We start from the raw sequence: 26282 nt of genomic DNA on the forward strand, positions 1-26282 counted from the left end.
AAAGGGGGGGCTGCGGGGGGGGCCTCCATGGCAGCAGGGGGGGCTGTGGGGGGACCCTCCGGGGGGGCCGGGGGGGCGCCCGAGACGTCCTGGACGTGCTCCGCTCCGGCCGGCGCCTCGGGCAGGGCCGGGCCGTCCTCCGGGCTCAGGGCCTCGCCGTGGCCCGCCGAAGGCGACACGTCGCTCAAAGTCTCCGAGGATTCGCTCTGGATGACCCGGAAGAGCATCTTCTCTGAGAAGCTCCTGCTCGCCCCGTCCTTCGCCTTATGTGGAGACGCCGTCTGGGCGGGGAGAGCACGGCGCGAGCGTCACCCCAAAGAGAGGGGACCCCCTGGGCCTGCCTAGGAAGAGCCCCGAGGGGTACCTCTGCCCAGGAGCCCCCCAACAACCCCGAGGGAGCCCCCCAGCCCCCAGGAACCCCACCTTGGCCGCCTGGGGCAGCTCCCCCCACAGCCACAGCATCTCGGGGTTGCTCTTCGGCAGGCCCCTCTCCATGGACTTGCTGACCAGCTCCGAGTCGCTCTTGGGCGTGGACGGACGAGAGGCCGAAGGACTGGACGGAAGTGAGGGACGTGTGACCGACCGGGCCGCGGGTCTGGCCTGGAGCCCTCCCGCCCCGGCCCAGAACATCCAGAGCATAACAGTTGGGGGGGGCAGCAGACCCCGAGGGGGGCCCTGGAGCACAGCTCCGAGAAGGGGGCCCAGGGGCGGTTTCTGGCCATCGGGGGGCCCCTGGGGAGGTTCGGGGGCCCCTTCCCAGGCTCTGAGGTGTGTCTTTCTTGGTCTTCCCTCCGCCTCAGCAGCCCCCGCGTCAGAGGGCAGAGCAGCGGCCCCTCGACCAGGACACGGGCCGGGGGTGGCTTTCTAGGCCCTGACGCAGGAGGGGGGGACGCCTCGCCCCGCCCGGGCACCGACCCCCCCAGCCGCACAGCCGCCTCACCTTTCCGAGGAGTGGAAATGGGAAGACTGCGGCGGGCACGAGTTCGAGAGGCCGCCCTCCGCCACGACCGCCACGTGTGGGGGAAGCCGCTTGCAGTCGAGAGGCTCGCTGGAACACGGGACATGCAGGGAGAAGGGGGCCGTCAGGGCCGCCAAGGGGCAAGAACGGGGGCCCTCGGGGCCCGGGGGGAGGCGGCCGTCTCTCCTGGGATGCCCCCCCCAGCCCAGAACCCCCCGACATGGTGACGGCAGGCTTAGCCGCTCCGGCCGTTTCTTTTCGTGCCTTTAGAGGCCTGGATGGGCCCGAGGAGCGATGAGGCCGGAACCCGCCCTGAGGGCCGGACGGCAGGGGCTGGACCCAGCCCAAGCTCGGCTCGGTGCACCTCCCGGGGCAGACGGAGGAAGCTCTCGTGCCCAGCCCCAAGGTTGGGCCGGGCCTCTCCTCGCGTCAGCGGGCCCGACACCAGACCTGCCTGGTTCCGAAGGCCCCGGCACAGCCTACGAGTCCTCACGCCGCCCGGGACGGCTAGAACCCACCGAGAGGAGCCTCGGCTTCACGGCCCGGCCTCGGATGCCTCCCGAGGACAAGGCCGGTCGTGCGGCTCACGCTGGGGAGAGGCCGCCCGGGGCAGGAAGGCCACAGCCACCGAGCCAGAGACCCGGGTCCCCCCCTCCCAGGCCTCTCCCCCACCTTCCCAGGCCCCGTCCCCCAGGCCCGCCACATCTGTCAGAGGATGAGTCAGACCTCGAGGCGCCCCTGAAGCTCCCTCAAAAATGGGGGTGGGTCACCCAGCCATCTGGCCTCCCCACCACCTCAAAGCACAGCACAGGCCCCGGGGCTCCCTGCGGTCCCCCCATTTCTCCCTCTGGGAAGGGGCTCACCTCTGCGGAAGGGCCCACTCTCTGTCCGAGCTAGAGTAACATGGCGAGGGCGGGAACCCCGGGGCCGGAGAAGGGCCTTCCAGGGGGGCTTCGTCTCTGAACGTTGGCACATCGTGAACGAGTGCCCTGAAAAGGAGAAATCAGGGTGTCGTGAGGCCCCCACTGCAGGCTGGGACTGTGTGTGCCCTCCTGGGGGGTCCTTCTCTCCAACATCCACTCCCCAAGTCTCGGGCCTGAGCCATGAAGGGTCGTGTCCAGCTTCCTCCAAAGGGGGCAGTCAGGGCCGAAGGGGACCCACTTCTCAGGGGCTGGAGGAGTTGGGGCCAGGCTCAAATCCAGGCTTGGCTGCTCAATGTGAAGGAGGCCCCTAAGTGTGAGAGCATTCCTGGGGGACGGGTCTGGCGGGGTCAAGAGGACACCCCTAGCAGGAGACACTGAAGCCTCGAGGGACTGGTGCTGCAGCCCACAGAAGGTTGAGCCCCTCTTCTGTCCCCCCAGGTGACCGTCCTCAAGACCCTGAGCAGGAAAGGGCCCAGGAACAAACTCCTCAGAAGGTCTCCGTCTTGGGGTTCATAGGAAGAAGCGGGGAGGGGGCCCCAAGTCACTGGTCACTTCCCAGAGCCTCAAAGCTCTCTAAGGCACATGTTGTCATTAAGAAACCAGACACTCAATAGAGGGGGAAGATCGGGAGCCCCGAGTTCAAATCTGCCCTCTGGCATGTCTGACTCTCCCCTTTCTTCCAGACTCCATCTTCTCCTCCATTTAATGGGAATGACAATAAGGGGTTCATAGGGATAAAACATGGAAACCCCATCAAGGCGCTCTCTAAGGGTTAGCTGCTGTGCACTAACAGACCAAAAGCTCCACATTCGCCCTGCAGCTATTGGACTGAGAGGGGCCCAGAATGCTGAGGGCCAGAACCATCCCCGGGTCACCCAGAGATGGAACAGTACATACCGGCTCCCTAGAAGGGGCTCGAGCCAAGGATGATCGACCGCTCACCTATCCTCTGGCAACTCCCCAGAAGGGGCTCCAGCCAGGGCTGACCACCCTCTGACCAGTCTGGTGGCTCCTTAGAAGGGGTTCCGGCCAGGGCTGACCAGCCACTCACCTGTCCAGTGGTGGCTCCAGGTCCTCATCAGAGCTCATCTCGATGGGGAAGAGGTCCTCGTCCTCCGAGGTGTGGAGGCCGTCGTCCCTCTTGAGGCTGTCCAGCTGGCACTTCCTCCTCCTTTTCCTCCGCTTCTTCACACTCAGCAGCTCGCCAGCCGCCTGGGTCTGGGCCACACTGCCCGGCTCCAGCCCCCGCCCCCGCTCCAGGGCGCCGCGCTTCAGCTGGGCCTCCATGCGGCTGGCGCCCTCTGACAGGATGGGGGACGTGGCCAGGTGCAGGGGGATCACCTCCTGTGGACATGGGCAAGCGGGGTCGGGGGGACGGAGAGGAGGGACGCAGAGAAAACCACACACACACACGGACATACGGGAGGTGCTTATCTCCACGTGTCCAGTGCCGTCATGGGAGGGGCAGAGCCGTGTGTGATGGAGGACATGTTTATCTGCACATGTGCATGTACACGTCTGCCCCTAGCCACTGCATGGGCACATCCACGTACACGTCTATACATACGTGCACAGAGCTCGGTGCCTGGCTAGGTGACCTGCCTGGCCCATACATATGCAAGCACTGAGCTGTGTGCCTTGCGGGCACTCACCTGGCCGTTGTCCATCTCCTGCACAAAGAAGGCCTCCCCATTGTCCCCCAGCTTCATGTGCAGGTCCACGCTCTCACCATTGATCTCAATGTCCACCTGGGGGGAGCAAACACATCCATGGAGTTGGCGGCCTTAGGCTGGAGGCCGGGGCTCAAGGAGACCATTCACGGGCTGACTGGTCTTGTGAGGTTTTAACTCCTGGTCAAACTGATTTAATAAGGAGAATCGTAAACATGTCCCAGTTTCCTGCCTATCTCAAACAGCTCCCATTCTGGGGGAGCATGACAGAGCTCACACAACTCAAAGTTTTGTGGGTGCCCTTGTCCTTGTCATTAGCTTGAGTAATCCTGAGATTCAGGGGAGAAATTCTTTTCCGTACAGCCTCTTGCCATTTTGGCCTGCCCAGTCTCTGCCACACATCCAATAGGGGATTCATCCACACTATGTTCAGTGTGGGTAGGGAGAACCCTAGAGGTATGACCAAAGAAATCCAGAAGGATGATGATACTAGGGAGGGGAAGGAACCTTACAGAGTCTGGAGGTGAATTTTTAAGCCTTTTCACACTCCATAGTTAACTCTTTCAGTTTTGTTCTCCTCCAAATAGTAAAAAAGTCCATCAGAATTGGGGGGAAAAAAAGGGCTCTTGAATTCAGTGCCTGTGTCCTATTGCATATATTGTATTGACTGATTGTTTTAAGATTTAATTTTGTTTGTTAAGTTCACATATTGATCTAATCTCATCTATTCTGTTACTCTGTCACTTTCAGTTACTGTGTTTTGGCTATTAGCTCTATGTTCTGTTACACTGTTTTTATTTGCACCATCCTACTATCTTTATACCTCCCCATATGACTTTACTAGGGAAAATACCATTGAAAAATCCATAAACAACTTGCACAAACTCTTTTCCATGACAAAACCATTAGGTCCTTATGGATGCTAGGTTTGTCACCAGATCCATCGAGGTTACATGTTACCTAAATGGCCTTTGTTTTGTCACAGAGATGATGATGGATGGACTCCATCAAACTGGTTACAACCTGTATACAACCTTTGGAAAATGTAATGACCCAAAAATTTAAACTTATTTTAAGGGGCCTTCAGAAATGATTTTTAGATATCCAGGAGCACCACCACCTCTGACTGATCATTTGCCAACCTCTGAGTTTTTTGTAACAAGAGGTAAAGAGTCCATTTAGTAGCTGAAGTGAAGTGCTGTAGTACTATTATATTTTCCACCTCCGCATTTATAAAAATGTAATGGATGAGACGTCTGAAGTGATTTTCACTATTGTAGCCCTCGCCTCCACATTGCAATGGATGGGACATAAAGACATGCCTTTTATGGTTGTTGTAGTCTCATGACAGAGGAGGGAGGTGATAAAGGTTTTCCTAGGGGGTGTGGTACCCCTGAATAGCCCATGAGAGGGGGCATTTCACATGAAGCCTAGTAGCTTCTAAATGATTTTTTATCTTTGTAATTCTTCAGCTTACTCTTACCCTTCCACTAGAATGATCTAGATTCTTGGTGACATTTTAGACCCAAAAGGTTTTGATTAGCAGTACAGAGTTTGTGTTTTTTCTAGGCTCTTCTGCCAAATTTTGGAATGATGGCAATAATAGACTGTTAAAAATACCTCAGCCAAGGTTGAAAGAGTTGCTAGATCTGGAGAACTTGTGACAAGTATCCATGAGCTTCAGTGGCTATAGACATGTGAATCGTAATGATAGTGGGTTTGTTTGCTATTGTCATTAAATGTGCTCTTATCTTAGTGTAAAGTTGAAAAGACCTTGTACCCCTTTTAAAACGACATTACCCAAACTTCCTTTCACCATACCCTTAATTCCTTAAGCCTTTTCCTATTGGTTGTGGGTTTCGCGGGCTGTTTTTGATATGGTTGTGGTGGGTGTGGGGTCGGGACCTTTTGGAGAGGAGGCGGCGTGGTTAAGGGTGAGTTAAGACTCTTCCCCAGCTCTTTAAATAAAATCCTTAAAAATATCATACTTTGGAGGCATTGAATATTAATTTCAATACCCACAGTTGGCAACCTAACGAAGGGATTTTCGGACTCCCTGTAAAAATAGTTCCCAGCTGCGCCTCCCCCCCTACCCTCCCCCAGCAGCAGAGCTTTCTGCGGTTTATTTTTTAAAACCTTTGCTGAGCGGCTGCCTCCCATTTTTTTCCCCCAATCCATGCATTTTCCCTCCCAGGCTTCTTTCACACGCCTTCCTCACCCACTCCACCCTTGTGCTGGTTCCTCAGACCCTACAGCCTCCCAGCGCCTTCCAAGCGCTTTTCCTGCCCCTTGACTGCCTGGTCGGGCGAGGTTTTAAAACCTACGGCTGTTTTCAGCCCCAAGCGGCAGCCAGCACCAGACTTAAGCTGTTTTATTTACTATTGCGGTTTCCTGCTTCTACGGACCTTCTTGAGACTGTCCGGCTGACCTGCCTGCTACTCCTGTGACTGAAAAGCTTTAAAACACCCCACAGCCTCTAGCCCCTGCGCGAGAAAGAGCCTTTTACCTTGCAGAAACCCCTAACCTCTGCTGGGCTTTTTGCCTTGGTGTAGGGAGGTCCTGACCTTTTTTCAGCCACCCCAGCCTGCTTTCTAGCTTCCCTGCCCAACTGGGGTTTAAAAATAAGCAAGATAATTACTTCAACCCCCAGTTTCTGATTCTGAAGGCTTTAGAGCGAATCTGCCCTGTTTTGTAGCCATATCCTCCATTTTGGTTTCTGGCAAACATAGTCACACCCCTTGGTTGCTACTCCTACCCTTCTCTGCTGTAATGTGACCACTTAGCCACCAGAGGTCAATAGAGAGCAAAAAAATTTTTTTTTCTCCTTTTCTCTGTTTCTCCCCCCTTCTTCCTGCTGAGTAACAACACCACATAATTATATAAATAAATAAAGGCATTAAAAATTTTTTAATTAAAAAAAATTTAGATTAATATTTTAAAAAATTTTTTACAAATTTAATATAATTATAAACTATATACTATAAACAAATTATAATATTTAATATACATGAATAAATTATAATTAATTTTTTCAAGCAAAACCATAAAAAATAATATACAATACCCTTTAGTATGCACCTAACCCCAAATTAAATAAATAAATAAATAAATAAATAAATATGTACATTAAAACTTATCTGTTTTCCACTTCCCTTTAATCTGCCTTTTTTAAATCACAATGTTCAGCAGTATAAATGCTACTCTACGAGAAACCCTTGCAGTTTTTGCCCAATTAGGAACTTATAGTGTTCTTGATTACTTCCTTGTTTCTATGTGGTTTGTAGGTTTCTTTTTATTCTGGGTTGGATAGTCACAAATAAGGAGAATGCAAGCCAATATGCAAGTTCAATTGAACCAGGTAGTGTATCACTTACAAACTAAAACGACAGAAGAGGATTCTCCCCAAAACAGGCCTGATTTTTGCAATCCTGTTTCCTCTAACATAGGAATACCAGGTCCCTCTACTATATCTCAGGTACAGAAACTCTTCTTTCGCACTCTAAACCAATTTGCTCATGCTCTGCAACTCCTGGCTAACATGGCCTACCCACAGTCAGTAAATGATTCCTGGGCAGGCCTTTTTCCCTTAAAAGAAGTGTCCACAATAGCACCCAATGGGGATGTGGTCACACTGAAACAATATAAGCCTTTCACGAGCCAGGACATAAAAGATTTCAAAGAAAATTGCCCGTCCTTCACGGAAGAACCTTTAACAATAATAAAAAAATTTGAGGATATTTTCTATGATTATGATCCCACGTATAAAGACACAGAAAAATTGCTCCGGGCTCTCCTAACGGAACAGGAGAGGACTAAAATTCTCGCCCATGCTAACAAACCCCGAGGACGCAATGCAGTATGCTGGCCATCTGAAGATCCTAACTGGCAGTATAATGATCGCAAAGACTACTCAGACTTACATCTTGCTAGGGGTGCCCTTCTAAGAGCAATGCGAGCATGTGCTGAGAAACCTCAGGCCTGGCCCAAATTTAAAAGCATTATACAATATGATGATGAGACAACCTCCCAATTCATGGACAGGCTCATTGAAATAGGAAATAGATACATGGAACTTGACCTTTCTGTTGAAAAAGATGTAAGGCAAATAAAGGAACATTTGTCCATAACTCTTGTAAAGAGATTGTATATCATTTTAAAACAAATTGCCCTACATGGCCCGAAATGGACCTTGATGAGTTAAGGAGAACTGCTGTTTATGTCTTTAACAACCATAAAGAGAAACAGGAAGAGAGTAATAGTTTATTGGACATATTTAAAAAGAATATGGACATGTTTAATAAGAGACTAGACTCCTTAACTGACTGTTGTAATTGACAGAGTTGAAAAACAACTACAAGAGTCTGCTACTAAACCAATAGATATTGCCCCTCTCCATGAATCTAACTTTCAGCCCCTTTATATGCCATTTCTGTGGAAGAAGGGGTCATGTAATGATGAACTGTAGGATTTGGAATCAGGTATCTAGAAATAATAACTTCAGAAATTACAACTTTAGAAATAATTGTAATTATAGAAATAATAACAATTATAGAAATGATTATAGAAATTATAGAAATAATAACGATTATGGAAACAATGATTTCAGGGATCGTGACTTTAGGACTAGTAACAGATCTAGGTATATGGATCAGGCAATTGATAACTCATACCAAATGAATCCAGAGCAATATATCTTGAGTGGAGCTCGGCCCTGAACCACCCAGGGTGCTACTGCCCCTCAAGGAGGAGCCCATGGGCCTACCCAAAGATTATGAAGGTTTATGGGGGGTGTAAAAGTGAAATTTGGGAGATGCCATCTAAAAGTATATATATTTTCTATGGACACGTGGAAATTATCAAACTACATTTCCTGTGGTCCAACGGGTTTCTGTTTCCGGTTCTTTAGGCGTGGGAACGCCTATGTCTCCACACTGAACAGTTTAAAATCTCCTGGGTTGGGGGGAGTGGCCTCTTGGCCAGCAGACTCAGGAAGAGACAGGAGACAATAATGGCGCGGGTGGTAGTTTTGAAGTCTTACAAGCGCGTGGTCTAATGACTTTATCTATCAGCATGGCTTTAATTAAAATACTAATTTATATTAATATATCAGTCATAATTATTTTTTATCCTTATAAACTTGGCAACCTTACGAAGTTTGGAAATCGAATTCTTAATTTTCCAGATAGCCTTTCAGAAATGATAGCCATGCCTGCTTTGTGGCCGTCTGACTCAGCTTTTTTGAGCACTTTTTTTAAAAAGGAAAGTGGCTTTCCTTGCCATGCTTTTGCTAAAAGCAACAGCACGTTTTTGCCTCAGGTGGGACTCAGCCAGCCAGTCCAGCCAAAACCACCTTGGGTGGTCAGGCCAGCCGACTCTGGCTTTTGGCTGTGAAACTAAAATGCCAGAGCCCAGCCAGTGTGCCTCTGCTGCTGATCTCCATTCCTGCTGTGCCACAAGCCTGCAAGCGTCCCGGTGCCTCTTCTTTGATCCTGTCGCTGGTGCTGCTAATCCTGCTAGTTCCAGAACCCCGAGCCCCAACATCCATGACCCTGGCTGCTGCCTTTGCCAAGATCTCGATCTCCAGAGACTGCTTCAGCTCTGTCACTAAAGATTTTGGTAGTATATTCCCCTTTCTCCCTATTTCTAGCCTTCCAGGTGTTTCCCTAAAGACCTAATTTAGGCAACCCCAACCCACACAAGCTCTACACGTGGGATTTTCTACAAAACTGACTTTAAGTTTTTCTTTAGCCCTGAGCCCATGACCCGACACCACGTGGACCTAGCGTTTACCCTTAATCGGCCGCATGGCCTATTCACCCCCATACCTGCTCAGAACTTTAAACTGAGAGCAAAGACTGATTATAAAAAAAGCTCCTTAAACTCAGCAGAACTCAATCAAAAGAACCTTAAATTGAATAAGGGGTGAACTTTTAAACCTCAGAACTGAATGTGTTTTATTTCTGTTTTAAAGAGATTTGTATCTTACTGTATTTTGCTAATCACTTTTGTAAATTAATCTTGCTTATTTCGTTGATTTTCCTGTTGCACTGAATCATTTTAAGTTAATGAAGTTTGTGGCTGCTAGATTAATTCTGTTTGATTTTATTGTAACTCCCAAATAATAAAAAAAAAAATCTATTAGAACTGGTACGAGGTTTTGACCAGCTTGTTACTCTAATACTCACATTATATTTCCTACACATTTTTTATGTTGTAACTTGCCTTATGTATACTGTATTTATAAGAGCACATGTCTTTTAAAATTTATTCTGTCTTGGTAATTGTAAAAAAACCTTGAAAGTTTCCATGCTTTGAGAATTACCTTGTAATTTTACAAGAGGTCTTACTTTAAATCCTTAAGAATTGTTGTCTTAAAGGATAAAGATTTTATATATTTTATTATAAGAGAAATTATTGCCTTAAATGGGTAGAAGCATTTCCTACCCAGGATTTTTTTTAAAACAGGAAGCCAAGGAGCTCCTGTATATTCTAATCTGAGGATAATTTAGACCAGAAGGTTTCTTTTTAAAATATCAGATTTTGCTATGGAAGCAATAACAGAGTTTGTTGAGAAACTCTTAGCCAAGATTTAAAAGTTGTAACAAGTATATAATTTTAAACATCACTGTTTATTGTTTTAAAATGTGCTATTGGAAATAATGGTACTCTATTTGAATGCGCATTGTGAATCTGCTATTTTGTAAAACCCACTTTCTCTCACAGAAAATCTCATTTTGGGGTAACATAACCCTTCTAGTTCTAAGCTATATATATATATATATATATTTGATTTTTAAAACATTTTTTTATTAGAGCAATTGATTTTTCCCTTTTCTCATCTTGTACTGGAAGAACATATATAATCATTATTTATCCTTTTTCTGATTCTACAGCAAATACCTGAGCCTATAGGACTGTGATTAAATGCCTTTCTGTCTGATTCTACAAAAAGGGAACATGAGAGCTGTTAATAGTGCTAAAGAAAGCACATGGTCAGAGACTTGACTGACTAAGATCTGCATAATTGCAGAGTTCTATGCCAATACTTTAGGACTTGGAAATTGGGGTTTGAGTCCTGGAGTCCCAGTCTTTTCTAAAACTTTAGAGGACGTGGGTCCCATCGACTTAGATTCCTAGAAAGCACTTAAGATAGGTTATTTATTTGGCTCAGTTCCCTGAAAAGCTGATGATAAGCCAGATCAGAGAGACATTTTCCTTAAGTCCTGGCCCTGAATGGGTAATTGCAAACTGCTGAATTCACTTTAATTAGGCCTTCATTCAAAGGTCTAAGTTTATTTTCCCTACATTTTTTGCACATTTTACATTTCATTCACAAGTTAATTTTTTCTTCTTTTTTCTTGAATTTTATTCTTTTTATTTTGCCAATTGACTTCATACAACCCCCAGGACTCAGCCACTCATCCTTAGCAGACCTGAGGTACTTTTTTTTTTAAAAAAAAAGGTGTGTTTAAGATTTACCTTAGGGGGATATCTGTTAAGTTTTTTAAAATTCGATAATGTAAAAATATATGTATATTTAACTCTTTTAGGAGTAATTTCACAGGGAATTGTATAAATCTTAGAAGAAAATGTATGTTTTGTAATCTATAATGTAAAGTTTAAATTCTTTTGAGAATAATTTCAGGATAAGGATCCTACCATCTCCCCAGAATCCAGACGATGAACCTGTTTGGTGAAGACACCATGAAGATGTCTGAAAAGCCTTCACTGTACCATGAAGACCAAATTTTGAACTCTGGGGTGCAGTTGATTGAACTATGGGGAGTTGAAATTGAGTTGTATATATTGTTCTAATTGTACACTGTTATACCAATAGGGGACTGCCCCCAAATTGGTTTTTTGTCAATGCGGCTAATTTTAACCATTTGTTCATCTATTTCTTTTATCCCCAAATTCCTGAAAATTTTAGAAATTGTCTATTTTTACAGGTCCAGCGAAGAAAAAGGGCTAACCTTTTTTTTGCCGGACCTCACAGGGAATTGTAAAAGTGAAATTTGGGAGATGCCATCTAAAAGTATATATATTTTCTATGGACACGTGGAAATTATCAAACTACATTTCCCATGGTCCAACGGGTTTCCGTTTCCGGTTCTTTGGGCGTGGGGACGCCTACGTCTCCACACTGAACAGTTTAAAATCTCCTGGGTTGGGGGGAGTGGCCTCTTGGCCAGCAGACTCGGGAAGAGATGGGAGACAATAATGGCATGGGCGGCAGTTTTGAATTCTTACAAGCACGTGGTCTAATGACTTTATCTATCAGCATGGCTTTAATTAAAATACTAATTTATATATTTATTGCAGCCTTTATCATTTTTTATCCTTATAGGGGGGAGGGGGGAGGCACAGGGATCAAAGGATACAACCTTTGATTTTCCAGACCCTAATGCCTAACTGCCCATTGTCCCCATCCACTGCCCCACCCCATACTGACAAGCCTTATGTAACATTAAAGGTTGGTAAAGCTTATTATGACTGTCTTCTGGACACTGGAGCTTCCAGATCTGTATTGAAGAGTACACCAGACCCATATGGCAATTCCATAAGATCAATAAGTGTAGTGGGGGTATCAGGGAAAACCCAAATGGTACCAAAGCTCTCCCCTAGAACAGTAGCCGTAGGGCCCCTAAATGTGGAATACTCTTTCCTATTGATGCCTGGCTCCCCTATAAATTTGTTGGGGAGAGATCTTTTATGCAAGCTTAAAGCCACAATAAATTGCTCTCCAGATGGCTCTATGTCACTGGAATTGCCTGAGGAATCCTTAACTTTGCTTCCTGGGCTCCTTTCAGACAGTCATGAGAAACAGGGGTCTCCCACTTTTGAAATCCCAACAGATATACCTGAGTCTCTCTGGGCCACATCACCTTCTGATGTTGGCATACTTAAATCAGCTGTCCCTGTCCAAATTAAAACAAAATCTAGCCCACCTCCTTCCATTCCTCAGTATCCTCTCTCGAAGGAGGCAATAGAGGGCATTACTCCAGTGATAAATTCACTAATTGACCAAGGCATCATAATTCCCTGTAAATCTGAATATAATACTCCAATCCTGCCTGTTAAAAAGCCAAAATTGGGGCCTGATGACAAGCATCTCTATCGATTTGTCCAGGATTTGAGGGCAGTGAACAATCATGTTATAAAGAGACACCCTGTAGTCTCCAATATAAATACTATCATTTCTTCTATTCCTAGCACAGCTACATACTTTACAGTAATAGACTTGTGCTCAGCCTTCTTTTCCATACCTATACATAAGGACTCCAGACATATCTTTGATTTCACCTTTTGGATTTTATTATTTTCCCCCCTTGAATGTTCAATAGAGTATTTGAGTTTTCTTTTTTTCTCTCATTTTTTGTACTTGAAGGACATATTACCAATGTATAATTCTTAGAAGAAAATGTATGTTTTATAATATATAATGTAAAGTTTAAATTCTTTTGAGAATAATTTCAGCATAAGGATCTTGCCATCTCCCCAGAATCCAGACTATGAACCCATTTAGTGAAGACACCATGAAGATGCCTGAAAAACCTTCACTGTACCATGAAGACCAAATTTGAACTTTGGGGTGCAGTTAATTGAATTTATGGGGAGTTGGAATTGAGTTGTATATTGTTTTAATTGTACACTAATATACCAATAGGAGATTGCCCCCAAATTGGTTTTTTGTCAATGCGGTTAGTTTTATCCATTTGTTCATCTATTTCTTTTATCCCCCAAATTCCTAAAATTTTAGAAGTTGTCTATGATTACGGATCCAGCGAAGAAAAAAGACCAACCTTTTTTTTTTGCCGGATCCCAGGGGGAATTATAAAATTGGAATTTGGGAAATGCCATTTAAAAGTATATATATATTTTCTATGGACACGTGGGGACCTTAAAAACTACATTTCCCGTGGTCCAACGGGTTTCCTGTTTTGGATTACGTATTCAAGGTGAGGGACTGTTTTAAATAGGGGGAAGTGACTTTGAACTTCCTCTTTAGCTACCTGAGCTCGCAGAGGTAACAATAATGGCTGGGGCGGCAGTTTGAATTCTTACAAGCGCGTGGTCTAATGACTTTATCCCTATCAGCATGGCTTTAATTAAAATACTAATTTCTATATTTATATCAGTCTTCATTTTTAATTGTAACACCAGTATTAATGGTTTTTTGATGTTGCACTAATATAAGTATAAAATATCCATTTGCTCTAATATTAATGCATATCCAAAAGTTTTAGACTATGAAAACCTGCCACTAATTGTTAAATATTATGAGACTTTGATTAAAGATTGTGTCTGATTCCAGGAGAAGGTTCCACAAGAGAGCCATTATACATTGCCAAGAAGCACAAGGTCAAAGAAGACCAACCAATCCCAGTGGGATTGACTAGAATCTGTGCCAAGACAGGATTTGTTTGAGGTTCGAGTTTGTGGCTCTTTGACATACTTCAGATGCAGGTCTTCCCAGTGCCACATTTTGACAAGTACCTAAGTGTGGCTACCATCTTGGCTCTATTGTGCTCCCAGGGCTAACCACAGTTTATGTTAACCCCTAATGGAGTCCCACTCAGGGCCAAGTCACTTCTTCCTGCTCCTTCATTCCAACCTGGAATTCCCAGCTCCAGCTCCTTCCTGATATGTACAACTTAATTCCTAATCACTAGCTAATCTAATCTTCCTCACAACAGTTCCCATATCCCTCAGAGCAAAGGTAAAATCAGCTTGGGAGTGCTATTTCCCATTTGCTTCTAAAATCTAGCCCCTTTTCTGTCTTTCATAAGTGCAGCAATTTTCTGTAGTCCTGGCTGCTAACTGGGTAGGTACATATTGCTGCAATGGTCCTACAGGCTTGTGAGACATGAATCACTTTACTGGGCTCTGATTCTAGGACCTGTTATAGACTTATTCTTGCCTACTCAGAATTTTTATATACTATTTAATTTTGATTTTTTTCTTCTATTTGAGTTTTTTTATGTTTTTGGCTTCCTTTTTCAATTGATTCACATACCTCAGAACTCATCCATGTATCTTAGGGTGATCTGTGTGTTTGTCAACACTTTCCTCAGGGGGATTGTATAATTGTCATAAAATCCTAATTAAAAAAAATTGTTCTTGTTTAAGAGTAATTTTAGGATTATAAACTTGCTATCTTCCTGAACCCAGAAAGTGAACTGTTTGGAGAAGGCACCATGGAGATGGCTGCAGAAACCTCACACTGCACCAAAGGATCCATTATGAACTTTAGGATGTAATGAAATTGAACTATGGGGGGGTTGAATGCATTTATTTTGAATGTACACTTTTATGCCAAAGGGGACTGCCCCTTATTGGCTTTTGGTCAATGCACCTACCATTGGTTCGGTTTTCTTTTTTACTTACCTTTTGTCCCCAAATTACTGTAATTTCCACTTAGAAAGTGCAATATTGTATGTACCTCTAGTTGTAGATCTCTTAGAGATGTAAGCTAGTTATATGTACTGATTCTATGAGGAAACTAAGCATGTAAATCTGGGAGATTTCTACATGCTCGTTTTCCATGGGAATCACAGGGGGGATTGTGTAATTAATTAGCATCTGTTACCCTAAAAACTATAAATCCCAGCACCCCACTCTCCTCATGTTCCATGCTGACGTAGGGAAGATATAACTTTGGTGTAGCCCCGCCTTGCTCTCATCTTCCTGATGTGGCTTTGGTAGAGCGGGCTCTTAAATAGGCAATGAGAGCTTGGGCATGTGGTCTTACTTTGTTAGATAATTACCTTTTTATTCCTTTACTTCTAGTGATTATTAATAAACTTTATAAAATATGACACTTGGAATATTGGACATTAATTTAAATCCTATACTGCAGAGCCATCCATAATGGCACCACACATCCACTTGGGAAGCTTCACCCTCTCGGATTCATCTCTGCTCCGACTTTCCTCCAAACAAGCCTGAGAGGCCTTCAAAGGGCTCTGAGATGATCCCCTTTCATGGATCAGGAAAATGAGGCAGGAAGAGACTGGATGACTTCCAGGAGGCCAGGAAAGGGCAGAGCAGGGACTCGAAGCCGGCCCCTGTGCACTGAGGCCTCTCTGTGCTAGACTGTGGCCTCCCCATGCCCCATGATGGGGTCCCACTCACCACTTTCTCCCGAGATCGCAGCACCCCCATCTTCCCGAAGCGCACATGGAAGGGCGAGCACTGGAGGTTGCCATTGGGCTGGCGGACCACGATGATGTCGATGCAGCCGGACAGCGTTGCAGGGTTCAACCCCTTGTAGAGCTCCTTGACCGTGACAAAGACTTGGCCGGCCAACTGTCCCACGTAATTCATGGTTTGAGCCTGCAGGGGAAACATAGGGATGGCCTGAGTGACCTCTGCTGGGATGGCCTCAGCCCGAGCCCTACATGGCTGACTACCCCGACCACACCGAGGGCCAGACCGAGAACGGATCCATCCATCTCCCTTCTCCTACCACCCCGACCTGCTTCCCCAGTGGGAAGGAGCTCTCAGTATTCCCATTTTACAGAAGAGGAAACTGAGGCCGAGAGAGGTTACATGCTCACATAACTAGTGAGCATCTAATGCAGGGTTTGTTCTCAGGTCATCTTGATCCCAAGTCCAGAGGCCCATCCACTATGGTGCTTGTACACACACACTCACATGCACACACATGCACACACACTGCTTCCTGTATACCAGACACCAGAGACAGACACACAAACACACACAAGTTGACAGATGTATAGAAAAGTAGATGGACAGACAGGCAGACAGATGACAGTGGGATAAATACAAATATTTAAGAGGTTTGGTAAATAATGATAGGTAAATTGATAGCTAGATGAATGGATACGATAGAAGGATGGATGGATGGATGAAAAGATGGATGGATAGATAGACAGACAGATAGACAGACAGATACAAAAATATATAGATACATACATAGATAGATACATAGACAAGATAGACGGATAGCTGGATAGGTGATTTAACAGAAGGATGGATAGATGGTTGGGACAGACGGATGGACAAATGGGATGGAAGGATGGATGGATGGATGGGACAGATGGATGACAGAGATAAACAGAAAAGTTAGATAACCAAGGAAGGAAGGAGGGAGATGGGGAAGGCTTGCCATACACCAGACACCCTCCATACAAAGCTCTAGTGATAAGCCCAAGATAGCCCCTGCCCTGAGGGGCTTCCATTCTCCTTGGGAAGGACATCACATATGGGGGAACCCAGAATGGAAAGTGGAAGGAGACAAGGAAGCTGGTGAATTAGAGGTATAACACGGAAGGGAAAATGAGGCACAGGGGAAGTCTGGCTGGGCCCCTCCTGACCCAGTGTTTCTGGGGCAGTGATTGATGGGGAAGAGTGGGGTTTGGGGCTGTTCAGGACTGAGGACAGGAAGTGGAGGAGTCAAGGCCAGGTGGGAGGGCAGGGTTTGTGTAGTGTGGTTGCCGCCATGTTCCAGCACTGCTCCCAGGGCCCACCTAGAGACCCCAGATTGACTGCAGATGTTGGCTGATGGGTGGATTTGCAATCCCAACAGCTCTCTGGTTCCCACCAAGGAAAGTGTTCCTATCTTGCCTCATGTACCTTCCTCAATATGGAATGACCTCTTGCATCCCCTTCATCTCTACCTATCCTTCATGGCTGCCTTCTCCAAGAAGCCTTCCGTGATGCCCCCTCATCTGAGTGATCTGTCTTTCCTCTGGACCCTAAGCATTCCCTGGACCTCTTCCTGGGGGCTACCATCACATTACACATGAAACTACAGTTGAGAGACAGTGTTCATGGTTGGACACCAGGCACAGAGGAAAAGAATTCAGGACTCAATGAGTTGTAGGGAGGATTCTAAATGAACAAAGGAGCCATTTCAATTAGAGAACATTTAAAGACTTTTTACACAAATAAATACAAGGAGCAAAGATTAGGAAACAAATGAAAAAACAAGCTTCTCTGAGAAGAACCTCCTCTCCGCGATAGCGAAGGAATGGATTCCGGCATACAAGGCTGAGGACAACCTCCAGAGAACTATGACCAAAGGGCAGGAATGGGCCATTTTCCGAACAATGAAGTTGGGAAATGCTGTAAACCACCCAAAAGGAGAGAAATGCCCATTAAAACAACTCTCAGGTTCTACCTCACACTCATCAGATTGGGGGAATGATGAAAGGCCAGAAAATAGGCCTATGAGTACATTGTAAATGGAGCTGTGAATGGGTCCAGCCCTTCTGGAAAGCCATTCGGAATGCTGCCACAGAAGTGACTAAGTCGTACCACACTAGGCCTATACCCCAAAGAGATTAAAGGAGGAGGGAAAGGACCTCTGTGTCCCAAGACCTATAGATGCTCTTTTCACCACGGCCAAACATTGGGAAAGGAGGATGGGTCTTCTGCTGGGGAACAGCTCAAGGACCTGTGGCTCATGGACGTGATGGAATGGGACCATACCACAAGAAGTAACACCACGGCCCCTGTGTGAGCTGGAGAACAGGCAGAGAGGCTCTCAAATGATGACCATCATCAGCAGGATGGCCACCTCGAGAAACAAACCCCGGAGCTCTGGTCAGTGCAAAGAGAAGGACCAAAGCCCAGAGACCCTCTCCTGGAGCCCACATCCTCAACTGAGGAGCCCAGGGAGGAGGTTCGCTCTGTGGGGCTGCGCTGGCTAGGAAAGAAGGTTGTTTATTGGGAAGACTTTTCATGCCAACATGGTTCGGTTTGGGGGTCCAGCCCAGGAGAGGCCCCCAAGTTCCCTCTGTGTTCCGGCCCTGGGCAGCTGCGGTGCCCAGAATGCTCCGAAGCTGCCACCTCTCTGTCCTGAAGACTAGCCAGAGATTCAAAAAACCTCACAGACATTTGGGTGGTTTTCCCTTCACTTTCCCCACCACGGATCTAACCAATATGGTGCCTGGGGCCTGCCAAGACTCCCAGCTCTTCGGGGAAGTCCCCTGGATGTAGATGCTGTGACCTCCACTTCTTATGCGGGCCCCCTGCCTTCCCCAGCACCACTCGCAGGCTCTCGGGGGATGGGGAGGCCCACCAGATGGCAGCTTTCACAAAGATACGAGATGGAGTGTCCGGGGGTGGTCAGCCTCGGCCCAGCTTCCCCTGGACACTCATCAGTTCACTTTGGTTCACTGGAAAAGCAGAAGCCACAGATAAGCCTCTCTCGGCACTGATTATTGAAACTGTGTGTCAGAGGGAGGCCATGGCCCAACTCTCAGGCTGATGAGCTGCCTCAGTTTACACCACACACACAATAGCCCAGTGGCTCCGGGACCATCTTGGTGTGGGTGTTCCATCCTTCCCCTCTGCTGCCTCTGTGTATTCTCTCAGGACACCCAGAACAGAATTTGTTTGGAGGAAAGAAGAATTTGAGTCCAATCAGGAGTCACTTGAGATAAGAAGAATGTTCAGAGCAAAACTGGATGCTTCAATTTCCAGCAGAAGAACTCTGGGGTGCATCAGGCAATGTGTTGTGAACCAAGAGACGCGTCAATCTGGGGACCTCGATCCCCAGAACTGGCTGCCTGTGGGCAGCGGGTGGTGCCTGTCTGCCTTGAGCTTCCGTTGGCCTCCGCCCTTTGGGGAAGTCTCCAACAGAGGCCTGGCCAGGGAAGTGGGGAGCCTCAGGTTCGAGTTCTCTCTCTAGGGCTCCATTTCTTCATCTGTAAAATGGGGATGATGGCACCAACCATCTCTGGGGCTCTCTTGGCTCTGATGGGCTGAGTTCTGAGGCCCCTCCATGCTGGACTCTGGGTTTGAGGCTCCAAGATCTCCATTTCCACATTGAAAGGTCCCTCCTCCAAGCTCAAATGCTCTATGTTCTGAGTTCTAAGTGCCCTGCCAGCACCAAAATTCCACAAAATCTCTGAAATCTCTGAATTATGTGACGCCTGAAAGGCAGCCAGATGGCATGGGCTGCCCTCCTCCCCCGTTCCACACACATGACCCCAAACGTGAACCTCCAGGGGCCTAGGGCAGCCTCTTGGGGATGAGCCTAGCTAGGGCATGCTAGCAAGGGCTAGCCGACATTTAACAACCAGCTCTCCAGGAGGACAAAAACTAACTTTGCCCAGGATCCACTTGTAGGTTCCTCTGCATTATGAACGCCGTTCCTGTTCATTTCTGGGGAAACCAAAGAATCCATTAGAGCTGGCGCCAGCCTCTCCCCCATTGGCCCCTCTCCCCAGGTCATGTGGCAGCCCGATCTCCTCTGTAAAGCCTCTCGGTGCCCCGGAGGGCTGAGACTACAAAGAGAATTGCCTCAGTACCGGTACCAAGGGCACTTGGGCCACAGAACCAAGGCTAGTCCGGACATCAGTCAGAAAAGCATTTATTATTCTGTAAATAACAGCAAAGTGTGTTTTGTCTATCCTTGCATTGGACCCACACAACAACTGGAAGGCGGCTATTGCTACTATTACACCCATTTTACAGATGAGATTTTAGAGGCTCCCAGAGCATAAGTGACGTCCCAAGGGGAAATAGAGCCAGTTAAGTGGGTAGGGCAGGATTTGAACCCGAGTCTTCCCTATTTCAAATCAGGAATGTATGATTTAATTGGAATGAGCAATCCTTTCCAAAGACTCATCATTGTGGGTTCAAACCCAGCCTCTGACGTTTACTAGTTAAGAGATCCTGGACATGTCACTTCCCCCCGTTTGCCTCTGTTTCCTCACCTATAAAGTGAGCTAGAGAAGGAGAGGGCAGACCACACCAGCATCACGGCCAAGAAAACTCCCCGTGCTGTCATGGAGAGTTGGGCACAATCCTTGCCCAAAGACCAAACAAAGCCTCTGACAACTTCGGACACGATCTCGCCACAAGTGTCGAGTTGGCGTCTGCTGTATAAAGGGCCACCCCAGGTGCCAAGGAGCCCCGACGGGCAGGATGCTCACAGCCCAGGGAATGGCTGGCCATCACTGCCCCATCAAAAACAGGCCGACGGCAGCCTCACCCCCTGCCCAAGGACATCTGCCGGGGGGCCCCTCTGGGCACTGGGCAGAGCCTTCCCGAGCCAGCAGCACCAAAGAGACAACGGCCAAGCTCCAGAGCCTCGCCCCTTTGGACGGGGCAGCGAGAGGTAGTGGCGGGGCCCGGCAGCACCGAAGAGGACAGGCGGAGGCGGGCACACACACGGGCACACACAGAGTCAGAACACAAAAGGAGCCCAAAACAGGGCTCAGACCAGACGCACTGATTACCCCCCACCCCGCAACAAGGGGGCCCACGAGGGGCAGGGGCGGGGTGAAGGGATTCTCCCCCACTCCCCAAAGGGAGCGAAGTAGCCTGGGAGATAAAGTGACTCTTCCAAGGACTCGGTTCTCTTGTAGCCACAGGAGATCATGAGCTGGCGGACAGCCACGGGGCCAGAAGCACTTCTTCACCCCTTCCTGAAGGTCTCAGAGGCAGTTTGAACCCCAGGGGGAGGGGGCAGGGAGAAGCCTTTTCCTGAGTGCCCCCCCCAGCCTGTGGGGCCATCTAGGGGACTCCATGGAGACAAATGAGGCTGCTGGTGCCGCCATGGGTGGTGCCAGACCCCGAAGGTCCAAGACAGCCGTCTGCGCTCCTCAGGCTGGCCTTCAGGGCCGGAGCCTTCCCCAGAGCCTCTCAGGGCCTCGCTCCGCCATAACAGCTCAGGCCGGGCCCAGCTCTCTCTGGGTCACCCTGGCCTAACTGGACCCCCTGCCTGCTGGGGGGGGGAGCCTGAAGGGGTTTCTGAGGGGGCCTGGGAGGAGGGGCGGGGGGGGGTACCTGAGGGAGGAGTGAAGCACCTCAGGGGTGGAGGAGGCACCTGGGGGGACACCTAGGCCAGAGGAGGCAGAGCAGACGCAGCAGGATGTAGCTGATAAACACAAGGATGTCCAGCAGGCCCCGACTTTGGCCCGGCCACCTCCTGCCCAGGGAGACGCCGCCAGGCCCGACTGGACTCAAACCATGCCTCGGCCCATCCTGGCCCGGGGTCCGGGCAGGTCACATGAGCCGGGAGCTCGGGTCAGAGCAGGACCCTCACAGGATGCTGGTGCCCGGCCTAGGCAGCCCCTCTTGGACCCAAGAAGGCGAGGTGGGGACAGAGGAGAAGGGCCCAACGTTAGGGCAAGACCTGGATTCGAATTTAGGTTAGATCCCCAGGAGCAAACTGTCCTGCCTCTCTGGCCCTCAGTTTTCTCAGCTGTAAAATGGGGACACAGACAGTCCCTGCCCGGTGCCGGGCACACAGCCCCCCTGCGGCCCCTCCCAGACCAATCCCTGGGGGGCAGTGCCGTGGAGGGCTGGTTCACACCTGGAGTTCCCGACCCCCTGAAGGCGGTTCATGGCGTCCCCCAACTCCGAGAGGTGGGAACCCCTCGAGCGAGGAACACCCCAAAAGGCCGGGCCCAGCCTCACTGAGGATGAGGACGTGACAAGAAGGCACCATCGAGGCCCCCCGCCCCCACCCGGGCCTCGCCCGCGCCCACCCGGCTCTCTCCAGGGGCGTCACCTGCTGCCCGGGCGCCGCTCGCACTCCTGGCCCGTCCGGCCGGCCTCAGCAGCTTCCTCGGTGGGTCTCGGGGGCCCGAGTGGGGCGGCCACAGGCGCCCGGCCTAAGTTCCTGCGGACGCCGCCGCAAGATTCCCCCTCAGCTAGGACAGAAGCGGCAGCAGTTAGTGTGGCCACGGCCTGCGGGCGTCCGGCTCCGAGAGATGTCCGGCTCCGGCCAGGCCCCCCGAGATTAGCTTCCAGCCCCCCTCTGTCTGTCTGTCTGTGTGTCTCTCCCTCTCTCCGTCTCTCTCCATATATACATTGGGGGGGGGGGCTCTGCGGCCAGGAGCTCCTGGAGGACAGAGGCTGGGTTTTGGGGGGGCTCCTGCCTCTCGGGGTTCCCTCACAAAGTACGAGCTTGCTGAATGAGTGACTGGAAGATGGGGGCCGGGCCAGGCCCCGAGGGCTGGCTTCCCTGTCCACCTCCCCAGGAGCCCCAGACGGTCTCTGCTGGCTCCCCGGCTCCAACCCAAAGCCTGGCCCCCCCAGGACTATGTAGGGGGGGTCCCGAGCCTGGGGGCCGGGGCTGGACGGGGTCCAGTATCCATGCTGAGCCATCTGCCCACTGGCCTGGTGGTGAGCCTAAAACACTCTTTCTTCATCTGGGCCTCAGTTTCCCCACCTGTTGGTTGGGGCTGTTGGGTCTGCTTGTCTGGGGGGGGCCCCTGGAAGGGTCTAACGCCCCCCCCCCTTGTTATCCCGCAGCCAGCCAACGGGTGACCCTGGAAGCGTGTCGGGAATCCAGGTGAGGCCGCAGCCAGGGAGCGCTCCCTGGAGGAGGAGACGGCCTCGGGGCTAAGACCCAGGAGAGGAGCCGGACTAGACCCAGCCCTTATGCTGGACACATCAGGCTAGGAAAGGCGTCAGGGCCTTGAAGGCCGGAGCCAGGAGCCCCCCTTCTCCCCCCCGTCCAACGTCCGAGCTAGGAAGCCCCCTGGAGGCCAGAATCCAGGATGTCAGAGGGAGAGGCCGGCTGGCCTGGGCCTGGCACACGCCGGGCAGCACTTCCTCTATGCCTAGTGGCGGGCAGAGGGGAGGCCGGGGAAGGCTCGTAGGACCTCGGGGTCCGGGCCAGGAAAGCCGGGGAGGCGGCGGGACAGAATCCGGCCTAAACGGCGCCCAGGAGAGAGAAGGGCCGGAGAGGCCGGAGAACAGACGGTCAGCGCCGAGGGGAGCCTCGAACAGAAGGTCAGAACGTGCCGAGGGGCGCGGGGGGGGGGGCGATGATGCCAGGCTGCCCCAACGTGAGGGGGCGCGAAGGGGGGAAGCAGTCAGGGCCCCCCGGGCAGCCTCATCCTTGTGGCAACTTTGAACAACCCTCACGTCCGGCCCGACACCGTCCACCCAAGACCTGACGCCGCGGCTAAAAGGACCCAAAAGACAGAAAACACACTTTGAGTCATCGTGACCGAGGCAGAAGCGGACCGTGGAGGCAGGGAGGGGCCTCGCTGTGGCCCCCACAGACTGCGGCCCGAACCCCGCGGGGCTCCCGGCTGTAAAATGGGCACGATGAGAGCCCCCACCGGACGGAGCTACTGTGACAATCAGCATGCAGAGACAGACGGAGGGACGGACGGAGGGATGGACAAATAGACTGACAAGTGGATGGATGGACAGACAGAAGGATGGACGGGTGGCTGGAGGGACGGACAGAGGGATGGACAGATAGACTGACAAGTGGATGGATGGACAGACAGAGGGACAGACGGGTGGATGGAGAGACGGATGGAGGGATGGACGAACAGAGGGATGGACAGACAGATGGATAGATGGAGGGACAGACAGATGGATGGATGGACAGACAGACAGATGACAGGATGCACAGCTGGACAGACACGTCGGCAGGCAGACGGAAGCTCCCTGGTACGGCTCGAGGCCACTCTACGTTTCCAGTTGTCCTTCCTCCTCCTCATCCCAGAGCCCAGAAGGGGCCTCGCACTTGCGGCTCCACAACCCCGGGGCGCAGGACACCGAGTCCGGGTTTGTTCCTCGCACTGGCTGGCTGTGGGGTTCTTCGGTCTCTGTGCCTCAGTCTCCCCATCTGGGAAACAGGGATAACGGCAGCCCCGGCCCGGCTCGTGGCGAGGCAGAGAAGCGCCTGGTGCCGGGCGGGAAGGCGGTGAGTGTCCTGTCCAGGGAGCCGGTGGTCTGGCCGCTGCTGCCGAGGGAGCTCGGCCAGTCGCAGGCTCGGAGGCCGCCGGGGCTCCGGGGCAGCGTCCGTCCCTGGACAGGGCAGGGGCAGGAGGCCCCCCATCGCTCTGGGCAGAGCAGGCTCAGGCCCGTCCGAGTGGGCGTCCCGGCACGGACCCCAACAAGCTCTCCTCGGTGCCCAGCGCGGCTGTCCCCGCCTCACCGATCAGTCAACTGAGGCTCCAAGTTCACGTTTCTGTGACTCCAGCAGGGAGAGCCAACAGGACGCCTCCATTCCCAGATAAAGGTCCGGAGACGGATCCCAGAAGCCAGCTGGCCAGACGGGCCCGGCCCGAGGCCATGGTGGACGGGCAGCCGAGTCCCGTCTCCCCTCTGCCCTTCTCCATGCCAGGAGCAGAGCCCGCAGGAACCCCAGAAAGGTCACCTGCCAGGAGGCGGCCTGAGAGGCGGCAAAGACCCGGCAAGAGGGAGAGCCGGGGAGAGCCGGGTAACAAGGCCGAGGCCCCAAAGCCCCAGCCAGCATTCCAGAGGCAAATCGGCATTGGGGAAGGGAGCTTCCGTGGCCGGGAGCCTCCCCCAGAGAGCCTGGCAGGCCGTGCCCTGGGAGGACCTTTAGGGTCCCCTTCAGCCTGGCTTTTTTCTGGGGGGGTGTTAACCCCTTCCTTTCCATCTTAATCAACAACGCCTATCAGTTCCAAGGCAGAAGAGCCATCAGGGCTGGCCAACAGGGATTCAGGGACTCACCCAGGGCCACCCAGCTAGGATGGTGGCATTATCCCAGTGTACAGAAGTAGAAACTGAGGCAGGTAGAGGCTGAGCGATATGGCTGGCGTCCTGTGGCCAGATCTGCGGTAGGATCTGAACTGGGGCTTTTCTGCCCAGGCCCGCTGGGCCACCTAAACTAACAAGAAGGCCTGAAAAAAGTGAGTGCTGGGTTCGAGCTCGCCTCAGATCTGGGACCTCTCAGCTCCAGCCCTTTCTTTATCTAAGGTCAGGAGGGAAACCAGTGGCTCTGCCTCCCCTCCCCCCCCCCACCATTATCGCTAGAGCCAGGCCTGGGGCAGGAGGTCCGGGGGTCAAGCCAGGCCTCAGACCCTTCCTGGCTGGGGGACCCTGGGCCAGTCCCTGCACCCTGCCGGCCTCAGTTTCCTTGTCTGTCAAATGAGTCGGAGAAGGAGCCACAGCCAAGGGAGGCAGGGACTGAGGTGAGGGCGAGGAGAGGAGAGAGCCAGAGCCAGAGCCAGAGCCAGAGCCAGAGCCAGGCCGGGCCAGAGGCTCAGTGCCCGAATCCCTCGGCCTCGGCTCCAGGAAGGGGCGCAGAGCAGGGAGCTCGGCTCTCCGTCCTTCTCCCTCCCGGCCTCTCAGCGGCGGCTTCTCCAGGGCCGCTTCTTCCTGTCTCGCCTCCTCCCTCCTTCCCCGCCTCCAACCCGCGTCCCCGACGCCCCCCTCTCCGGCCCCGTCAGTTACCTCGTCACTTGCACACTCACTCACACACACTCCCGCACACGCGCCGCCCGGCTGGCGCCCCCTTCCCCAGGCCACCCAGACCTCCGGCCGCGGCCTTACCCGGCTCGGGTCGGGCCGGTCCCGGGATGCGGAGCCGGGGTCGCCCCAGGCCGCCGCACTAGCGGCCCGAGCGCTTCTCTTTGTATGCAAACACTGAGGGAGAAGCTGTCAATTCCGCGCCGCCGCCGACCGCCCAGAGGTGGAGCCCAGATGTGCGTGGGGGGGCGCTAGGGGGGAGCGCGGGGGCCGGCGGCGCCGGGGCGCCGGGGCTGCGCGAGGCTGGGCTGCAGAGCTTGGCTCGGGGCCGCGACCGGGTGCCGTTCTCGGACAAACCCCGCAGGGCAGGCGGGAGGGGCGGGGGCGGGCCAGGGGAGGTAAAGGGCCTTTGGGTGAGCTGTAGGGCTGGGCTCCTCGGGGTGGCTTTATGGGTAAATATGAAATGGAGGGAAAAGAAGGGGGAGGGGGAGAGAAGGGAGGTAACCCTTTGTCGGTGGGCCCGAATGTCCCAGGTGGGGTTCAGACACCGGAGCAGGTCCTGCA

The 26282-nt window shown here is 51.1% G+C and overlaps 1 protein-coding gene across 1 annotated transcript in view; it reads right to left on the minus strand.

Moving 5' to 3' along the window:
• LPIN1 (lipin 1) overlaps nucleotides 1–26282 on the minus strand; it is a 115552-nt gene that overhangs the window by 15950 nt on the left and 73320 nt on the right. Inside the window, exons 3-9 of the mRNA XM_044659246.1 lie at nucleotides 15687–15887; nucleotides 3534–3629; nucleotides 2933–3225; nucleotides 1822–1947; nucleotides 941–1048; nucleotides 424–553; nucleotides 24–281 (exon numbers count right to left, since the gene is read on the minus strand). Of these exons, the coding sequence (XP_044515181.1) occupies nucleotides 24–281; nucleotides 424–553; nucleotides 941–1048; nucleotides 1822–1947; nucleotides 2933–3225; nucleotides 3534–3629; nucleotides 15687–15887 (1212 nt within the window). The remainder of the gene's footprint in view (nucleotides 1–23; nucleotides 282–423; nucleotides 554–940; nucleotides 1049–1821; nucleotides 1948–2932; nucleotides 3226–3533; nucleotides 3630–15686; nucleotides 15888–26282) is intronic.

This window comes from Gracilinanus agilis, chromosome 2 (genome assembly GCF_016433145.1).
Source record: "Gracilinanus agilis isolate LMUSP501 chromosome 2, AgileGrace, whole genome shotgun sequence".
Taxonomy (NCBI): Eukaryota; Metazoa; Chordata; class Mammalia; order Didelphimorphia; family Didelphidae; genus Gracilinanus; species Gracilinanus agilis.